This window comes from Leuresthes tenuis, unplaced genomic scaffold, assembly GCF_036924035.1.
Source record: "Leuresthes tenuis unplaced genomic scaffold, fLeuTen1.0.hap1 SCAF_3, whole genome shotgun sequence".
In the NCBI taxonomy this organism is placed as follows: domain Eukaryota; kingdom Metazoa; phylum Chordata; class Actinopteri; order Atheriniformes; family Atherinopsidae; genus Leuresthes; species Leuresthes tenuis.
The window spans coordinates 23496591-23516749 of NW_027325357.1; the positions used below are offsets into that span (position 1 = coordinate 23496591).

Consider the following 20159-nt stretch of genomic DNA (forward strand, 5'->3'; position numbering starts at 1 on the left):
AATAGAACTATTAAACTATAAAACTTTTTTTGCTGACATGAAGATAAGATGATAGACTCGCATGTTTTTGTTAATTACATTAGTGGAGCCTAGTTAGCTTAATCAAGCACATAAATTAAATAAAAGCTTTATAACATGTGAAGTGTTGGAAGTGCTGAGGGCAGTATTCTATGTTAGTCAAAACAATGTCAACTGCTTCCTCCATTTTTAGATCTGTGTGCTATGCTAAGCTAATCTCTGGTTCTAAACTGATATAACTGCTATATAACTGATAACTACCATATTGATTCAATATGGAATCAACTCTAGAGAGAAAGCAAATTGAATTTCCAGAAAATATTGATTTTGAACAAAACTTTTGTTTAAAATAAAAATCCCAACCATTCTCTTGGATATGAAAGTCCCCAGTTTTTACTTTTTAAAACTTTAATTTGCATCTGCTGCAAGGAATAGATTAAATTATAAGACAGCAAGCTGATAAAAAGTTGGTACAGGCTAGGTAGAGAACACAGGTGAGCCTAATCTGAGCAAGGAGCCATAGCACTTGGCGAGCTGTCTGAGTAAGCAAGAAGCTTGCTTATTTGGTCCTGGTTGAATGGGAGCTCACAGAAAAGTCCCCTAAGCCCAGAAGTGACTAGCTACAAAGGGTTGAAAACTGGGCTTACCCTGGAGCTAGCAGATCAAGCTCTAAATCAGTTCAGTTTAAAGTCAGCATTTTCACTAACTGCTTTCCTTCAATCCTGATTTTATAACTGCAGCGTCATCTGACAAAATCATTTTACATGTACAATGATCTCCCACAGAAAGGGTTAGAAGAAGCAAGATGCCTCAGATGTCTCTGAGCTGGCAAAGGGGTGAAAATGGTCCCGTCTGAGAATGTGCTTACACACATACAACCAGCATTCTAACCAACAGTGCTTTAATCTCTCAGCTGATTCCGCGATGCCTGCTTGATGCATGTAAGGACACAGTGATGTGGGACTAAGCCATCTTTGTTAGGCATGTGTGAATTATGAGGAGGAACAGCAGCATGTTAACAAGAACAATTGTTTGGGTTTTTTGGCCTATAAGGCACAACCGATATGTGACAGAATCTTCTAACTAAATTTCCCTCTTGGATGTTGGTCCAGTTATAAGGCCAAGTGAAGTTGTAACTGTAGCTCAAGTCAACTGTGCATGCAACCATGACTAAGTATCACCTGTCTATTGTGAGCCTAAGGCTTTTACTGGGTAAATTCTTCCAGGCAAGGTACATATGCAATATGAGGTCAGTCTAACATGATTGCTTAAGGAATGCTTCTTGGTTGAAAAAGTAAGTTTGTTAGTTTTAATACTTTATGAATAAGATTACGGCAGACAAATTACTCAAAGCAGATATGTCAATGGTAGAAGTTTGGTGATGCCTTTGTTTTATTATAAACTGTCATAAACTAAATTAAATCTTCATGTCTTCTAATTGTCACACCAGATCAAATGACAAGTCTTTGTGAAAGCCTGTGGCAAAACCTCAGCTTATTATGTGAAACAGATCCAAACTAACAACAATTCCCTAATTGCAAGGACAGAGTCCTTAAGGCAGTGTGGGTTTTTGTGTGTGTTTGTGTGTGTGTGTAAGCAGGGGGACGATCCGGGAGATGTTGTAAAATTAACCACGCTGTCAAAGTAGTTTGCGCTTGGCTTTAAATGAACTGTCATCAATGGAGCAGACTTGGGGACACCCTCTTCGCTCTTTATCATCTTGCCTGCAGTGAGACTCAGGCTTGCTCTCTCTTTGCCTTGGCAAGCTCATTGGATGACAATCCGCTCCAACTCCCTGTGGACCTGGATACAAGCGGCATACAGACAGCCAAGGATCATCATGCAAAGTGACCTGTTTGCATGCATGCACACGTAAAAAAGAGCATGCATGAATGATGCCCCAATTTTGTTCTTGGTTGTCACAGATAGTACAATGTTAGTCCCCAGACAATTGGTATTAACAATGATAATAGTAATAATAGTAATAATAATGATAATAATGACAACATATAGGCAATAATAGGCTATTTGATACTTGCACTATTGCTGTTCCTATAGTCCAGAATTGATTACAGCATTTTTTATATCAATTGAATAAGCCTCATAAACAATATCAGCTCACAAAAGTTTTACATTGATTTTAAGGCCATTTATTCAGGGTTAAATCTCACTCAGTTAGAAAAGAAAACGTCTATTTGCTTACAACCCTGCGTGAGGCTAAGCAAAACCACATTTTTCACATCATCATACATCAAATCATACATTGGGGCCCCCAACTTGGCGGCATTGGACACAAAAAAAACACAGTAACATTAAAAAAAAAACTGCTGCTTAATTGACAAAATAATTAACAGGTTTCCTCCGGTCGCAAAACATAAAAACCTCACGCCTCTTCCAGGAAGTCAATCCTTGCCTGTCTCCATGGTAACCTACTGTATGTCTCTCAACAATGAAAATTGACGGCTGTTCGGGCTTTTCCGGTCAAAGTCGGAATCAGAGCCCCTGAGTGTTTACGCGCGACATACACATCAGTCGGGTCTCTTGGCTTTCCGTTTGAGGTTGTTCTCGTTCAATCAAACAAGTACGAAACAGAGTCTCCTGCTGCTGACATGGACACCACCAATCAGGTGAGTGAAAAAGCGAATAAAAAAGAGAATTTTGTCAAATGAATGTCGTCCTGCTAATTACCTCCCCAGTTGGCCAATGTGTCGTTAATTGGTGCAGGAAATGTGCATATTTATCCTCCTTCGTTGTCTTTATTCAGCTTGCATCTGTGGGGACATTTCAAGTACTCAAATTACCTCTGGGATTTATCCGTGTTTTGGAATGGGTGAGTTGGAACATGATTATTTTGCACGCAGTGTGTTAATTGTGCAGTGTAAATACATAAAACCAATTCAGGCTGAGCGCTGTCACTGAAGCTGACTTTTTTTCCTCTGTTAACACTGCATGAACGCTTGGTTTTGATGAAATTCGCACGTTCATGTGATGAAACTTTACTGCATCTGTTGGGTGTTATTTCCTAAGAAATGGTGTTTGTGTTATTTCCACACCTTAACGGCGATCATCTTGACTGTGATCCTATTCGCCGTGACTAAATGGCTTAAGTTTATGTAAGGGTTTCCAGCTCCGTGAGAACTACAAGCCAGCGGAGACCGTCATGTTCTGTGGCTTTTCAATTATAGCGACGCGTGCCAACCCTATGCAAATAAATAAATAGATAATAATAAAACAATTTAAAAAGCCCCAATTTACCCCGAGTGAGGAGTCACCAGTGAGAACTGGGTGTCCCTGCTCTGACTGAATCAAAGCTTTGCTCCCCCTTTTCGACTTCTGTGTTTATTACACAGTGCAGAGAAGCCCCGAGCCAAAAAAGATAAGCGAAATTTCTTTGATGTGAGTTTAGAGAAATTACTGTAGCCATGAGGGTATTCATCTTTGGCTCAGATAGTCTGTATTTATCTGTGCATGTGTGTGAGTCGTAATGCAGCAGAAAAACTTAAATGGAGGGTGCAGGGGGTACAGCTGTTTGTATGTGACCAGGTTCACTGGGGCATTTGTGGGCTCGACTCAAAGAACAATCGTTGATCCATTTCAGCATCTGTATGATGACAATAATACTATCATAGCTTCTGGTGTTTATCCTCTTGTTGTCCTTCAGTTCAGTTAAATCAAAAATTCATTGTAACAACTTCCGTCCATCTTCTTTTGAAATGTTTACACTCTATCACAGATATGGTCAAAATTAAGAAAGTTACTTACATCTAGTGGTCAAGTTGGAGAGAGCAACCATTCCAAATGCTATCCACCCCACTATCGAGGAACAAACTGCATCTATACGAGTTGGCTAATTGCTACTTTAGTGTCAGTCCAAAGACCTTTGTTCTATTTAGCGAAAACCTCACCAATGCCTAATCCTGTTTCTTCCTTTTTCTATCTTGAATTCTCGTTGACTATTCAAGGTTTTGCTTCCTTGACGGGGTCGATTTATGCAACATTGCCTGTTCTGGCATTACAAAATAAGTATAGTCTTTAATATCTCAAAAGTATATCATGAAGCTTCTCACAAAACAGCATCCACACCCACATCCGCTTTCTTCTTTGCAGAATTCTGAACGTAACACAATAATTCAAGTTAGGAATATTGTGTGGATGCAAACTCCACATGAAATGTGAGCAGGATACACATTATTACATAAAGGCCACAGCAGAGTATAACAGAATATTGGTATTGGATATAGTGAGTATTAAAAAAAAGAGCACCTTTGAGAGGCAAAGTCTACAAGAAGTAAAAAATGGGCAGAGGTTCAGTAATCTAAAAAAAAAAAACTAGAAAAAGTTTTACAAATTGTGGCGTAATTACAGAATAATGTTCCTCCATTTTAGATGAACCCCATTTAAAATGTAAAAAACTTCTGTGGCCAGATCAATGAAAATCTTAGAAGCTTTTGCAATCATAGAAGCTGTGTCTTCTGAATTGGAAGAGGGACCATCCAGATTGTGATAAACACTCTGTTCAATACATTTCTCTGTTGCACAAGTGGAAAGACACCATCGGTACTGAAATGAATATACAGGTTTTAGACCAACAAAGTCTCCCACCTAGAGTACATTCAAGATGAGCTAATCATTTTCAGGAAATAGTCAAATGTCTCACTTTCAACATTTTGATTGTTTTTTTATTTTTATTTTGAATAAATTATTGCTTTATGGGATAGAACAAATCATTGGTTACTGTTTTTATTCATATTCCACTCAGCCTTCCACATCTTTTGAATTGGGGTTATAAGTTTTGAGATGAAGCACTGGTCCAATAAATGCAAATCCCAGAGCTTCCGGCCTGTGTTTTTCTAACCTGATGTGTCAGATGAATAATGTGGAAGTCCTCTGTAGAAAACACTGGAAAAGGGGAAGCACCTTTTGGAAACTCTCCGTAGAATCACAACAGCTAACTGGACGAAGCATCTACCTATCACTGTCATGAGCAAACTTCAACCAACCAGATCAACAAAGTGATTTAATGAGGCCAGTTCGTGAATAAAGGCTCCTGTTGTTGACAGTTGCCATGGTTAAAGCCTGGCAAGATTTATTTTCTCAAGATTGTGTTTTCGCAAAATCTCAGCTGTCTTGCAAGGTGAGTGACGTTCAAGCTGCATCTCATCTTCAGTCTGGCATGACACTTATGGAAGCACCTGTAAAATCATACCTGCTGCTATATTTTCTACTTTTATAACAGCCCTGTGTGATCATCTAAAGGCCTGCAGTACAATTTCCCCACAATAAGAAACCAGCAGACACAGATGTGTCACTTAGCTTTGTTTCCATGCCTCCAGGCATTGAACTCTTTTGTTTCGGCTGTGACATTTACCATGCTGCTTATGAACTCTTGACTACAAGAATGATTGGTTGTGTGGACAAAGAAAAGGTTATTTAAATGTTATGTCAGCCTTAGTCAAGATGATGCTGTAGACTTGTAGGTTTCCTCAATTACTAGTTGGTGCTAGATCTCTACAAATGGGAGGCACATTCATAATCAGTGATGTTGTCAGATGATTTTGTGTTTTACTATGAAACTCAAAAACATCGGACAGGATCTGACAGCTTTGTGAGTGCTAAAGTGTTTGACCCCACAAGTTTAAAAGCCTATTTTAGGGCCACACCCTGGTTGTTAGGGATAGAATATGATCAGTAGTAGGTTCTGGTGAGTTTTAGAAATTAAACTGTAAAAATTTGTAATAAAGGTCAGGGCACAGGGAATCCATTCTGGTAATGACGGGGCCATACAAATATAGTGCAGGCTCTTAGCATGTTTGGCAAGCTGTCAGTTGTTGGCATATTCTGCTCCAAACAGCTGTGAGGTCCCCTCCTATCCACTGTTGACCAACTCATGCAGAAGCTGTCCTTTGAGATGTGCCCAAACTCCTCGCTGTTTCTGTCTTCATGCTCATGCATGCGGGAGGAGGAGACTGGAAGAGGGAAAAGGAGAGGAAAATTGCACAGTTGCTTGAGCACATAATACAATTAGAAACATAGCCAGGCTATTGAGCCATGTCACACAGTGCGCTTCTACAAGTACAGTTTAATTTATGAGTAAAGGTCCTCCACCCACACAAAACCCATGTCTGACCCACTGTTCCATGATGTCATCATCACTGCGTTACTGTACTCCAGCTTTGTTTCCCTGGGGGGGATCAGAGAATTGTGTGTGCCACCAGATAGAGGGTTATTTCAGACACCAAGTTGAGGTGTTTGCAGTTTTCATGATTAAACTGACCGATTTGAGGTCTTGAAATTCACATTGTCCTGGAGTTAAGAAGTTTGAAAAGGCGAGTTTTTCAGTTTAGGCTGTCATTGTGGAAAAATTTCATTTGTTCATTTGAAAAAACCTCTGGCGCTTTCTGATTTAATCTGCTGTAGCGTGTGAGTCGGTGTAAATAGGATTGAAGCTTTGTAAGGAAGTTAGCAAAAGCAATTCCAAACTGCCTCCAATTGACTTTTTAACATTTTGAACATTATTGAAGATATCTATCCTCGTATAAAGAATGCCTCCCCTATTATTTTTAATGTACACACAGTAACATTACATGCATGCACTAACAAGTTACAGTACATGCAAACAAAAATGGGTCTAAAATGTAATCAAATACTTACATGATAAGAAATGTTATGCTGTGCATATGCTAAATTAATCAGGGATAGCTATTATAGATCAGTATTAATGCCTAAAATGTAAATGTTTTCTAAATGAATGCATTAAAAAGAATCATCAGGTCCTTACCAGGTCTTAAAATTAGACAAATAGATATGCGTTTGTGAAGATATGCTGTACATCTCCACCTTGGTCTAAACTGTTCAAAGGACATTGTTCCACAGGTCTTGAGCTGGAACAATGTCCATGAGACTGTTGCGATATTGCCAAATTTGTAACACCACAATATCAATAGACTCAACGGGGCGAATGCCAAGCAACTACCAACACTGCACAGTTGACATGCAGCTTTTAAGCTGACTGTATTTTTTAAAAAGTATTTTTCAAACCTTCCAATAGTATTCATTGCTGATGTTTTTCCACGTTGCTATTGTGTTAAAACATACCCAGATGTGCCAGACATTTTAGAGTTAAATCAAACAAAATGCTAAATTAGTTCTATTTTTCATTCTTTGCAATATTGAGACTAACCAGAACATTACTCTGAGAGATGGAAAAGGGTCAAAGGCAAGTAATGCATACCTCAGGTTACACACATTTTGAATACAGCTGCAAAAATAGAATGATGCAATAGATGCATCTCTTGTATCTCTAGTGTATCTCTCCGTTCTTCCATGTATTTCTGTCTGGCTCTTTCTCTGTCTTTTTTTTTAAATGTCACATTTTTTTGTCATTTCTTCATTGACCTATCACTCTGGTAATCTGTCAGAGTGTAGGCTTCGACAGATTGCTGCACAACGTTCATCATAAACATTTGTGCAGGAGCATATAAGCGCCCACAAACACACACAGGCAAAAGGATAACATGTGAAAGCGAGAAGCAGAGAGATTGGCGACAGCTGTTGACAGATATCACAAGAGACTTGCCAGGTCAGAGATCTGTTTTTCAGCACTCAAATAACTCATCTCACCTTGTGTACCCTCAACACATGAGGTACACGAGACTGGGGAAAAAAAACTTAACGCCATGTTAATGCTGAATGAGATGGCTCGTAGCATCCGTTAAAGCAAACAGTACTTTTTAAGTAGTATCCACTTGTTTTGGGTGTGTGGATCAGAGAACTGATGACTTTCAGATTAATATTTATTCTATACTAGTGAGAATCTCATTTTATCCTTCTCAGAAAAAATTGTTTGCAAAAAGCGAGCAATTCATGATAACAATCACAAAATGCTCTTCTGTAAAACAACTCTTATTTGTTAGTAGCTAAAGTTTGACGATCCTAAATATCAGTTTCAAGGCCACTCCAGGCACCTTTTAATTAATCTGCATCGCCTAAAATAGATCCAATGGAACTGCGACTATTTCTCGGCTCTATTCTACAATGTGTTCACCACCTACTCTTTCTTCTCCAAGTGTTGCTGCACTTCTCTCCTCAATGAGAGTCAGCTTTTCACTGTGAGCAATTAAAATGTGACACTGATGATCGACTCTGTTTTGACACCTTGAGACAAAGCAAATGGTATATCTCTTGTCTCTTAATCATTGGAAATATTGTTATGAGAATAAAAGATGATGGTAGAATATTTGTGTTTTCAGACAATAATTTGATCTTAGAGCAAGCGTGGCAGGGTTGTAAGTTTGGTAACCGATGAGCTCCTGGATTTGATTTACTGACACATCTGGTCTGAGGTGGACCTTTGTTTTCATTTGAGCCTGAAGTTGACAGTCCACCATATTTTTCTCAAAGAGGAAAAGATTAAACTGTCCTTTCCTTAAGAGGGACATGTCTGATCAAATGTAACATCTGCACAAATAGTTGAAGAATGAACACAGTTGCTCCATATCTGAAAATTGGTCCACTCTTTCTCTAAAATGGTGAAGTAAGCAAAAATCTTCCAGTATCAGCTTTTTTCCAGTTCAGCATTTCAGTTTCTTTTCTTTACATGATATGAAACTTTTTTTTTCAACAAAATAAAAAAGCTGAATGAACATCTTTTATGTATGGTTCATCAGCAGACAAATAGAAGGAGAGATTAATCTGTGCTGTTCCTGCACCCTTTGTAGGAGAGGATTAGTCTCAGCTAAATGAGCTACTGATTTCAGTGCAGCTACTGTGAAGCTTCCTCTAAATCATGGATCAGACAGCTTTCCACTGAGGGCTTCTATTCTTTACTCCCCCGTTTGATAGCTTGAGTAGTCAGTGAAGTGGGCGTTTTTGACTAAAGTAGCAGCCAAGTTTAATCATCACAGCATAAGCGCATGTGTTTGTATAGGTTGGGCAAACCTTGTGAGAAAAAAAGGTTTTATCTCATCATGTTAACTATAAAAAACTGAACATTTGTTTGAGTTAGGGCTGCACCGATTCCCCGAGTAACTCAATTACAAAAACAAAATGAAAACAAAAACAAAAACTTACAAAAACAAAATTTAAAGCTCACGTTTCGCACGGATTGTTTTCAGTGTGACACAGCATTTAAATTACAGGCAGGAACGCATCTGACAGACATGCGTTCCCTGCAAAGCGGAAGAAGACTTTTGGTAACATGTGTTGACAGTATTAATGCTCGGGATGGCAGACGCCGGGACCGAAAACAGCGAGAATGAGCAAACGCAGCAAAGCGAAAGTAATAAGAGGAAGAGACAGAAGATTTCGAAGGTGTGGGGTCATTTTAAATTAAAAATGAAGGACAACATCGTGGTGTGTGTACATTGCAAGATGGAGCTGGCGTTCTATAACAGCACGACTTCAATGCTGCAGCACCTTAAAAGAAAACACCCATTTGATGACATGAGCGGACGATCCGAGACAAGGTAAATTCAACATAAAATCCATGATGTGATCAACCTTAATGTTACTAACATCGCATTAGTCCAAGAAACATTGTTGTTATTATTTATGACTAACATGGAAAGTAACTAAGTACACTTAAGTACAATTTTAAGTAAGTTTACTTCACTTGAGTATTTCCTATTTTTAATACTTCTACTCCATTACATCTCAGAGGCAAATATTGTACTTTTACTACAATGCAATTATTTGACACTTACTTGTTACCTTGTAGATTTATATTATTATTATTACACAACATACAGTAACCACCTCAGCACTATATATACTTAAGCTATTTGAAAATAGCCGATCTACAAGCTCACAATGCCCAATATGACACGTTGTGAGCGTTTAGATCTGATTAACCTTACCACATGTCTATTCATTTTACTTTGCAGTATATTGGGCCCGTAAGGCTTATTGTAGGATTAAGACATTTAGCCTTTTAAAATGTCTGGTAAGTGATTATTATTTTCAACTCTTTTTCAGTAAACCATCACAGCCTCTTATGGACACGTTTCTGGAAAAAGAACCAGCCTGCACCCCTGCACAAGCAGCTGTACTGTCAGACAGCATTCTAAATATGCTGGTCACAGACATGCGCCCGCTGAGCATGGTGGAAGATGCCGGCTTTAAGGCGATGATTTCCACTTTCCATCCCAACTATGAACTTCCATCAAGAGCCTTCTTCACAAAACTGTTGCACAAAAAGTATGACGACGTCAAAGAGGAGATGAAGAAATTAGAAATTTTTATTGGAAATTGTGACTGAAACAGTTTACTACTTTGCATAATATGTATAATAAATTAATGTCAGTTTTTATTAAAAATGAAAACGAGTTGGTTATTATTAAATGATCTGTCTTGTTTTCTATTGTATATTTATAATTGGGCGTTGATTAAGTAAAAGTATGTTTTGGCCGATTACTTGATTAATCAATGGAATATTCGATAGAATACTCGATTACCAAAATATTCGATAGCTGCAGCCCTAGTTTGGGTTATCCTTCGAATGATTATTTGTCTGTTTGACCCACTGCGCTTCTATTTCTAATTCGTGTTTGTCTTTTTGTTTTGTACCTAACTTGCGGGTATAAAACTGCTGAGACTGTGTGTTTGTTTGTGCATGTGTGTGTTTCTAATGCTTCTGCATGAGAGGAGAGAGTGAGATATTTTTCATCTCTACATTCACATGTATTTATTTTGCTCACACACATCCAGGTTCTTTAACACTTCAAAGCGCACATGCAGCGAGTAGTTATTCTAATTCAAAGTCACACGTGCAGCCATGCAAACGCAAGCATGGACATCTAAATAATAAAATCATTAGAAATACTAGATCCACACACAAGCGTGAAAATACACCATATTTTGATTTTATATTTGGTGGCATTAGTAACATTATTGACTCCTATGGCCAATCTGGTTTTGGATCTTCATTTAAAGGAAATTCCAGACTCATGATGACAGGCAGTTAAATAAAATATCTGTCTTTAACTTAATTTGAAAAGAAAAAAATCTAGTGCTACAATTACATAGCTAATACAAGGAGCTGTTAAGGAACCAAAGAAAGTCTGTAAGTATAAATATATATATATATATATATACAGAGGTGATGACAAATGGAATGCAAATGAAGGGCAATCAAAAATACAAGGAGAGAACAACAAAAGAAAAGCTTTAGTCACTTTTAGTTAAATAGTGCAGCAAAGAACCAAAACCACAGATCTCGATGATTGGTGCTATAACAAGTATCCAAATCTGCACTCCAGCTCTAACCGCTTTCTCTGTGCAGCTATTTGGCTCATACTTTTAGTTTAAGTGAGAAATTGGTGGTCAGTTTTTCCTCTTTTTGCATTGACCTGGTCATGTTTTCAAAAATGAAAAAATAAAAAAAATTCTGATCGATTTCCTTCTTACTTTGAATATTACAGTTTCATGACACAAGCATGCTTCAATCAGCCATCACCTCCCTCAACAGGGGCTCCATATGGCTGATTAACATATTGGATATGTTACTTGCATTTACGCACATGTTGGTTACATCGTCCTTTCGCAGTGTAGAAGCATTTCCTCCATGTCTCTGCCATGTAATCTTATGTGGCTATGTATAAGTTCAGGTACAGAGCATCAGAAACTTAAGATGTTTTAAAGTTTTTTCCACTGCACTCCACACACTGGTTCACCGTTTCGTCATTATGGTCGTTTACCTCTGCAGCTCTTGCAAACCAGTCACCTCTGAATGATGTCAGATCCTCTGTTGTCAGCTAGTGCAGGTTTAGTGACACATGAATGAAATGGCTGAGAATTGTTTCATACTGAAATTGTTGAGGACTTAGAATAGAAAAAGATTTTATTCATTTTATTTGTTTTTTTCAATGTTCTGATGTCCTTTTCTGATAAGTTTTATGTCTAATCCCTCCTTTTTATTAGAACTATTCAATCTACGTGGTTGTTTTTCGAATTGTAGTAGCTGATAAGCAAAATGAGAGACATGATATCCTTTATCAATCTCTGTATGGCTCTCTGTTTGATCTGGCTCACTCTTTCTGTATTCATAAAGAGTGCCCTAGATTTTTTTCTCTCGCTTAACAAGCCATCAGTGAGATGGGAGAACATCTAAAAGTGGAGCTCATCAGCTAACGTATCTTTTAGCTCATTTGCCACTTAATTTGATCCACACCTCGTCAACCAGCCCCTCTGCCTGTATCATGTTCTTGTGATAATGAGACTCCACTTTATAGTCAAAAAGTTTTGTCTTTATTTTATTTTTTTGCAGGCACGTCGTCTTTATTTTACAAAGCTTACTCTGTCTTGATTTTATGTCTAATTCTTTTTTTTCTGCATTACCAGTGGAGACTGTGTGTACTAGAAAGTTGGCTGAATTGCTGGTCGTCAAGCCTGGAGCCAACGGATCATTTTAATAATCCTCAGCCAGCCTCCACTTGTCCTCGGTGCTCACTCACATCTTTACTGGAGCCCGCCACCCTGCTCTTGCTATATTACCAGACACAATCCTTATCAGTACCCACTCATTTAAGACTGCAGATAATATCAGCAGTTACATTTGTCCCCATTTTAAGTGCAAGAGGGGTTAAAATGGTTTGAAATCATATCAGGATTTTCACATGAGGACACCAATTTTCAGCGCTATGTAGGTCAGTGCAGATGAAGGCATACTGAAACGTTTCAAAGCAATGTTTACATTGCAGACGGGTTTCATTCCTGCGCTCTAGCTATTCTTTCGTCTTCCCCATAACTGTCTCCCTCTTATGCTTCCCTCTCTCCCCGTCACTTTTTCTACCTCTCTCTATCTTTTGTTCCCCGAGGAGCCCAGCTGGGAGAAGCAGATAAAAACAAGGGATCGCGGGGCTTAGTATGCACCCTCCTTCCACAATGCCATGCTCTCCTGTTCAAAGGCCCCAGCCAGAAATGAGAGGGCCAAACCCGGGCCGAAAATCACAGGCAGAGGTGGCAGCTGTGGGAGAGAGTAGACAAACATACAGAGAGATGTGTATCTGCGGGTGTTTGCAATAATTAGAAGGGAGTATCTACTCTCTCACTCCTCTGGCCACTTTTGTTCATTTAGTTTATTCATATAAGCCCAGTCTGCATGTACAGTAAGTATCAGTTATTTTAGATGAAGATGATTTATTTGCATTTGAGAATTTGTAAAACATGTTTTTATGTAGACTCATCTCAGACCCGATCAAAGAGCAGAGCAGATCAGTGATAAACACTTCAGTAGAGGGGTTTCCGGCAGAGGCTGCAGCTGTGTCAGTCTGGTAAGCAGCATTCAGTTAACACCTGAGGCCCAAAGCAGCAGGAAATGAAACTGAAGTGCTTTGTTTATCATCCAGAATTTGGCTTTCATCTGGGCCGACCTAACACAGCCAGACCAAACATACTCATTTCTGACTGAGATTAGCCTGACAAAGCATCAGTATTATGCAGTCAGGATTCCCTCCCCTGTGAGCTATCAGCAACCACTTTAACCCTTAAACAACTACAGCTGTAAAGAATTTATTATGACTGAAGCTTGTGTCCTTATTTCAGTTGTGATCCTAATTGTGAGGAGACCGCACTTCAGATTGTTCAGACCCTAAGTCTATTTAACTGCAAACTGTGGTCAGTAAAAGATGCTCTTCCTAACACAACAGAACTTGACAGTGCATTCAGCATGTAAATGAGCCTCCACGACTAAATACCTATTCTCTTTAGGCCACAAGGAGTAAGAGACCACTAAATAGGTATGCTTGGTAGTAGTCTTGAAATTCTTGACATATGTGTATTGGCTTACACATTCAAGGCTCCAACTTCTCAAAATACTTACATTTGTTTCTGTTTTACTAGCACTGTTACCCCACAGTTAGGGATCTTCTTCCAGTGCCTGTATGGGTTGTTTGTGGGTTGCCAACACTGTCTTCTTCTAACATTTTATAGGAAAGCAAGTAAGTAAGTTAACAAGTTGGATTTCTGTTTGATTTCACAGGTTCAATGCTTTGCTGTCAGAATGGCTCACAGAAGTGCTCACAGAAGTCAACACATCACAGAAGCAGTTTGGTTTTTATAAAGAAAAGTAATTTCTTCCAATAAGCGGTCAGAGATGACAACGATGATTTCCGTGGGCATTCATAGCTGGATGCTGGTGTAGAAACACTTGATAAATGTCGTTATTGTTAAAGCGAGACAGAAAAGAAAAACCTTCGGTATCAATGAACAGCAATTTTGTCACAGACCTGGTAGACTTTGCAGAATATCGTTTAGGCATGAAACAAAGTGGGACTGTAGTTAATTTCTGATAAGAAGACTTCTGTGCTGCGTGGTATGTACACGCCTAATTTTCATACACCTCGGGAACACGCTCACACACATTCCCAGAATGAGTGTGGATAGTCCATCCTTGAGATCTGACAGTGCCCTCCAGAGGTGAGGTGCACTAAGGCTGAGAGATACATATCCGTGCCAGCTGCTGGCAAGCTGCATGTACAGCTGCCTGCAATATGGGAGGGGGGAATTCATGCTAACCAGGCGTCAGCTCTGATTACAGTGATTATGGTTGTGAGAACTCTTGAGGCCATGGGAGGCTTTTATGGACAACCGAGCCACGCAAGCAAATTGAAGGCAGAGGATGTGCGTGTGATTATTTGTTTGTTGCATGTTCATGTTTGTTGATATTAATGAGAATCATGTTCATCTGAATGATCCTAACATCCTGACCTTGGCCTGTGCCCTTCAGCTTTGCAAGTTCGTGGTGGTTCGCAATGTTCATTCTAAGGGAAAAAAATTATATCAATTTGTGCATCACCATCAATTTCATGAATGAGCTCATGTAATACTGAGAAGAAAAGGGCCCCTTGAAAAAGACATTTGACATAGTAGCATTTAGTAAAAAAAATGGTTTCTGCAAATTGTTGAAGGAAAGAAACACTGAAAGGGTCCTTCCAGTTCAAATCTTTTAGGCTAACATTTATGGAATCAGTTTCCCTCATATATAGAAAATAGTATTTTAATTTGAATTCATGATATAATGTTTTGCCCATAAAACAAACAAACAAAAAAAAAGACCCTGGCATCTCCTACAAGTCATACAAGTTAGAGGTTATGCTCTATTCCATTCACTGATATAACAAGCCTGCACCAAGACCCAATGTCAGGTGATCAAAGTATGCTCTATTTGTTAAGTTGTCCATGATTAAGAGGAATTTTTGGACTTGACTCATGGCTCACTAGATATACTTATTGTTTCCTTTGAGCTTAGTTGTTATATACATGCTGTAATACTGAAACATTTTAATGTAACTCTTCTTCTATATGAATTTCTATATAAATTACAGCAGCTTCAGAGCATCATATTTCCACAAGAGGGATAATGGAGAGCAAAATAGCCCAAAAAGCAACTGAATATTCAACCTGACTCCAGATGAATATAAGTCCTGCTCTCAAATCGTGTGAATGTGTCATGATATACATGTAAATTGTCAAAGTTGGCGGTGTTCATAGTAAAAGGAAACACTGTGATCTATTAATCTGCGTAGAAAAACAAACGGATCAATTCTGACCATGGTTGAAGCCCAAACATTGTTGTGATTAATAGCGCTAGTTCAAAAGAAAAAAAAAAAAAGCAAGCAAACTAGCAAAAATATCTTTAGTGTATTTGGATTTCAGCCAGTATCATGATGTAATGATGTCGAATATAAGCAGTAACATTCATCGGGATGCTAGAAAAGACAGTAGCATCAACGAAACACAAATACGCACAAAAATAAACCCTTCAAGATTATTTATGCTTAATAAAAAAAAACAAGCATTACTTACTGTCTGATACTTGACAGTATCAGAGAGATCAGAGAGACTGTCAAGAAGATTATGTAATGGGATGATTTCTTCCGCTAAAATGGGTTTTTCAAATGGGGACTATATATATATATATTGTGTTATAGGTTTTCAGTCACGCTTTAAGAGCACTGGAACTGACCCTGTGCAATATTAACATGTGTTTAGTAGGTTGGTCCGTGTGGTTCATTGGAAATTGTCACAGAAAATGCTTTTCTTTGTGGCTTTGCAGCTCTTTGCCATCTTTGCTTTTGCGACATGTGGTGGTTACTCGGGGCAGCTGCGGGTCAGTGTGGACTGCATGGAGAAGGCAAGCAGCAACCTCAGCATCGGCATTGACTTTGGTTATCCTTTTAGGTGAGTGGGATTCATCTGTGCCTGGTTGTCAGTTTGTGCTAGATCATGGTGTGAGTTTGATTCCAGTCCTTTGAGCTTGTGAACTCTAGCAGCAATAGTCTCATAAACCTTTATTTGAGAACTCCAGCACATAAGAATTACACAAAAGTATGGCTCGGCACTATTTGCTCCATGTGAAATACAGCACTTTAATAATATTCTACTTGTTTCTGTGAAAAAAAGTGTTGCATTATTAGTTAGTGGGACCTCTTTAGGGTTTCACCACTGTGTGTGTTCCAGGCTGCACCAGGTGTCCTTTGAAGCACCCATGTGTGAGGCCACGAGGAGGGATCGAGTGTTCCTCATTGGAGACTTTTCTTCCTCTGCTGAGTTCTTTGTCACCATCGCAGTTTTTGCTTTCTTATATTCCCTCACGGCCACCACTGTCTACATATTCTTTCTGAACAAGTACCGTGAAAACAGTCGAGGACCGCTCATTGTGAGTACTTTGGCTGATATGTTATATTAACACTTACAGTAGCTGAATCTCCTCCAAATACTACTTTCAGAGACTAATGACAAAACAATGGTGTGGTTTCATTTGCTGACTTTGTTCACACCCTTTGTCTCTTCTCAGGACTTTGTGGTGACAGTAGTTTTCTCCTTCATGTGGCTGGTCAGTTCCTCTGCTTGGGCTAAAGCCCTATCTGATGTAAAAGTGGCCACTGATCCAGATGAGGTGCAGCTCCTCATCCCCGCCTGCAAAATCCAGACGAACAAGTGTGGCTCTTTGCATGGACCTCGCTGGTCCGGTCTCAACACATCAGTGGTAAGTTCATTGGATGCCTCTCCTAGATAGTGGGGAAAGAAAGAAAAGACAATGAAAGGTTTTAAAAGGGAAGTTTAAGTTCAAGTGCCAATTTCTTACATGCTGCTTGGAAATTATCAGTTAAAGTGTATCTAAAACACAGCTGCTTTAAGGTTTTTGAGCTCTTTGTGTATTTTGTCATTTTGTGTATGTTTGGTTTACATGCCAAAATGTTTGTAGGTTAAAATAGGGATAAATTGGCATTCTGAATAGAAACAATCTACTCGGGAACTGAACTTGAGAACTTTTCCTTCATAATTGCCTCTTGTAACCTATTGAGCTGCACAGCAAATAGTCTCTATGGACTCCACAACAGGGTCATATCAGGGGATGTTTTCTGTGCAGTAGTTAAAGCTGGTAAATGGCTGCCATTCTATATACCACCCTTACACCAAGCATGTTACAGCAAAACACGCAAGTTTTTGAGCATGGACATTACAGCAGTAAGCTTAATTTGTTGTTTTACATTTTAGGTATTCCCTTGCCGGTTCACAATGTCTCGTTGTCTTGTTGTCAGCATACAGCCTGTAAAGTTGCATATTTATAATGTTTTACATGAAACATTAAATGTGTTTAAAAAACTTTTTCTCTGCAAAACACAGAAAAATATTTTCATCTTCACCATCATCGCCTCTCTTTCAACTCACAAATGAAAAAAGTGATTGCGTGTTTTTGACCAATTATTAAGGACTGAACTGCTTCAACATCCAAAAAAAAAAATGTAAAAAATCTACTTGTCTAATTTGTGTCATTTTCTTTCTCCTCAGGTGTTTGGGTTTCTCAACTTTGTTCTCTGGGCTGGAAACATCTGGTTTGTCTTCAAGGAGACCAGTTGGCACAAGGGTGCTTCAAGGTTTGCAGGCGGCGCATCCGAGAAACAGGCTGGCACCTTTAACCAACAGCCTTACAACCAGGGAAGCTTTGAGCAGTCGGGAAGTTACAACACCCAGGCAGGCCTTGATCAGTCATCCGAGTACAGCCAGGTGGGAGGGCCCACCTCCTACTCAAATCAAATGTAGCCGTGCTTTGTCATTTTGGGAATGGCACCTGTGCATCTTTAAACAAAGGCAATCAGGGGTCGGGCGATGGAAAAGGAGCAAGGAAGAGTTTGTCATCTGTGTGCAAAAAAAAAAAGATGGTCATAACATTGGTGTCAAAGTAAGCCCATTGTAGATACAATTATTGTTGGGTGTTGTACAAAATTCTTAGGTAGTCTCAAACTTCTGAGTTTGTGTTTGCTAAATGTTGTATTTTTTTAGTAGTTACAACCACATTAGTGACAGTTTCTCTGTTTGTGCTTGGTTATTGACACACATTGTTTTGGCTGAATGTCTCTCTAAAACCAGACTCTGTCTTGAAGGGAGAATATGTGATTTGTACAAGTTTCAAAGTGCATGATGTTGTGTGTGTGCTGGTAAGCTCTCTGTGAAACGAGGAGGGGAAAAAATTGCATTTAATGTCTGAAAGTTTACATATTTCACAAAGAGTTGTGACTCTGTAAAACCTAAACAAAAACAGAACAAAATCATGTCCATAACTCGTAAACCAATGTTTTAACATAGAAAATGTTTAAAGTGAGACATGCCAATACTCCATGAAAGCTATTAGGTCATCTGGAATTTCTACAAACTGGGTAGTCATTTCAGAATAATGTGAGGCCATTATCTACAAAAAAAAATCTAAACTCATGGACACAGCTGAAACTCCATCAATTTTCTACAACTGGTTAATCCAACTTAGGGTCACGGGGGGCTGGAGCTTATCCCAGCTGTCTTCCCTGAGCAGGTCGCCAGTCCATCACAGGGCCACATGGAGACAAACAGGACAAACAAGCATCCACACTCACCTAGGGCCAATTTAGAGTCACCAATTAACCTAAATGAACCCACACATACATGGAGAGAACATGCAAATTCCACACAGAAAGGCCCCAGCCAGGATTTAACTCAGGAACCCTCTTTCTGTGAGGCGACCACCACACAGAAAGCTGTGTGGTGGCCGCAGCTGAAAATCAATAATGGAAACACTACATTAAAAACAGGCCTGATTCTGTCATGAAAATCTCTGCATGAGCTCAGGAACACCTCCAGAAGTCATTGTCTCTAAAAACAGTTTACTTTGCCATCCACAAATGCAGGTTAAAGCTTTTATTATGCAAAGAAATCACAACAATCTGTTTTTATCAGCATTTTACACAGCAAACCTTTTTGGAATAGGGGTTGTCTATGGCACAGGGTTAGTGTAAAAAAAGAAACACGTGAATTATATCCGCTTCACCACATAGTTTTTTTTGTTTGTTTGGTTTTTTGCTCATATCCTACCATGTTAATATTTCAATATTGAAGAGGGAGCTTCTCTCCCTTTATGTTTACAAGTGGCCGCTCCAGCTACAAATGACTTTTCTATGATTTCCAGACTGCTTTGAAATTTTAAGTACAAGTTACACAACTAATGTTGCAACTAAAGCATGCCCATGGTATCAATATGCATTGATAAAAGCCCAGCAAACAAATAAACATCAGTGCCACATTGATAACAGAATAATAGTACAAAGTGGGCTCATCTGTACATAAGCAACACAGTTCATATTTTGAAAGACAATAAAAGTCTCTGTGGTTCATGTGCTGTGAGGTCATGATCAGAGATGCTTGGTTCCTGTTCGTTTACAATACTATGTCATGTGGAACCCTGTGTTTTGAACTTCTGCGCATGTAGTTTGCATTAGTGCGAGAAAGTCAATTAAACATTCATGTAGGTATGATAGTCTGACATGACTAATGTGTACAGCTCCATAAATGTGGATGATATTTTACAGAACTTCATGCTAATAAAGAGGTACTGATTTGTCCAGTTGCTCATCTTTGTACATTGGTTCAGATCGAGTTGCTTGATTGTTATGATTGGCCTCCATTCTTTGACCTGTTACCTTGTTTTCCAGTGAAACTGAGAAGCACACTGTGCCCTTTTTATTTTGTTAGAAAAAGTACAGAATTTTCCAGACAAGATTAATCTCTCATTAGATTATTAGACTAATATTTGTAGTTAGGAAGCTTCCCTAATGTGTATTGTATTGTTGTATGAAGTCTAGTTTAACAATTGTTTAGTTTAACAGTGGCTA

General features: G+C 38.9%; 1 protein-coding gene across 1 annotated transcript; it reads left to right on the plus strand.

The window, feature by feature from the left end:
* Nucleotides 1–2537: 2537 nt before the first annotated feature.
* On the plus strand, nucleotides 2538–19849 carry synpra (synaptoporin a). Its single transcript, XM_072382658.1, has 6 exons — nucleotides 2538–2645; nucleotides 2783–2848; nucleotides 16070–16194; nucleotides 16474–16672; nucleotides 16811–17002; nucleotides 17809–19849. The coding sequence occupies exons 1-6, from the start codon at nucleotides 2628–2630 to the stop codon at nucleotides 18058–18060; spliced, it is 852 nt and encodes a 283-aa protein (XP_072238759.1). The 5' UTR covers nucleotides 2538–2627; the 3' UTR covers nucleotides 18061–19849.
* The last annotated feature ends 310 nt before the right edge of the window (nucleotides 19850–20159 follow it).

Bases quoted from the DNA above. Each gene is read 5' to 3' on its own strand.
- synpra (XM_072382658.1), top strand. The intron at 2,849-16,069 runs GTGAGTTGGAAC...GTGGCTTTGCAG, and splicing joins TTATCCGTGTTTTGGAATGG to CTCTTTGCCATCTTTGCTTT. The intron at 17,003-17,808 runs GTAAGTTCATTG...CTTTCTCCTCAG, and splicing joins CCGGTCTCAACACATCAGTG to GTGTTTGGGTTTCTCAACTT.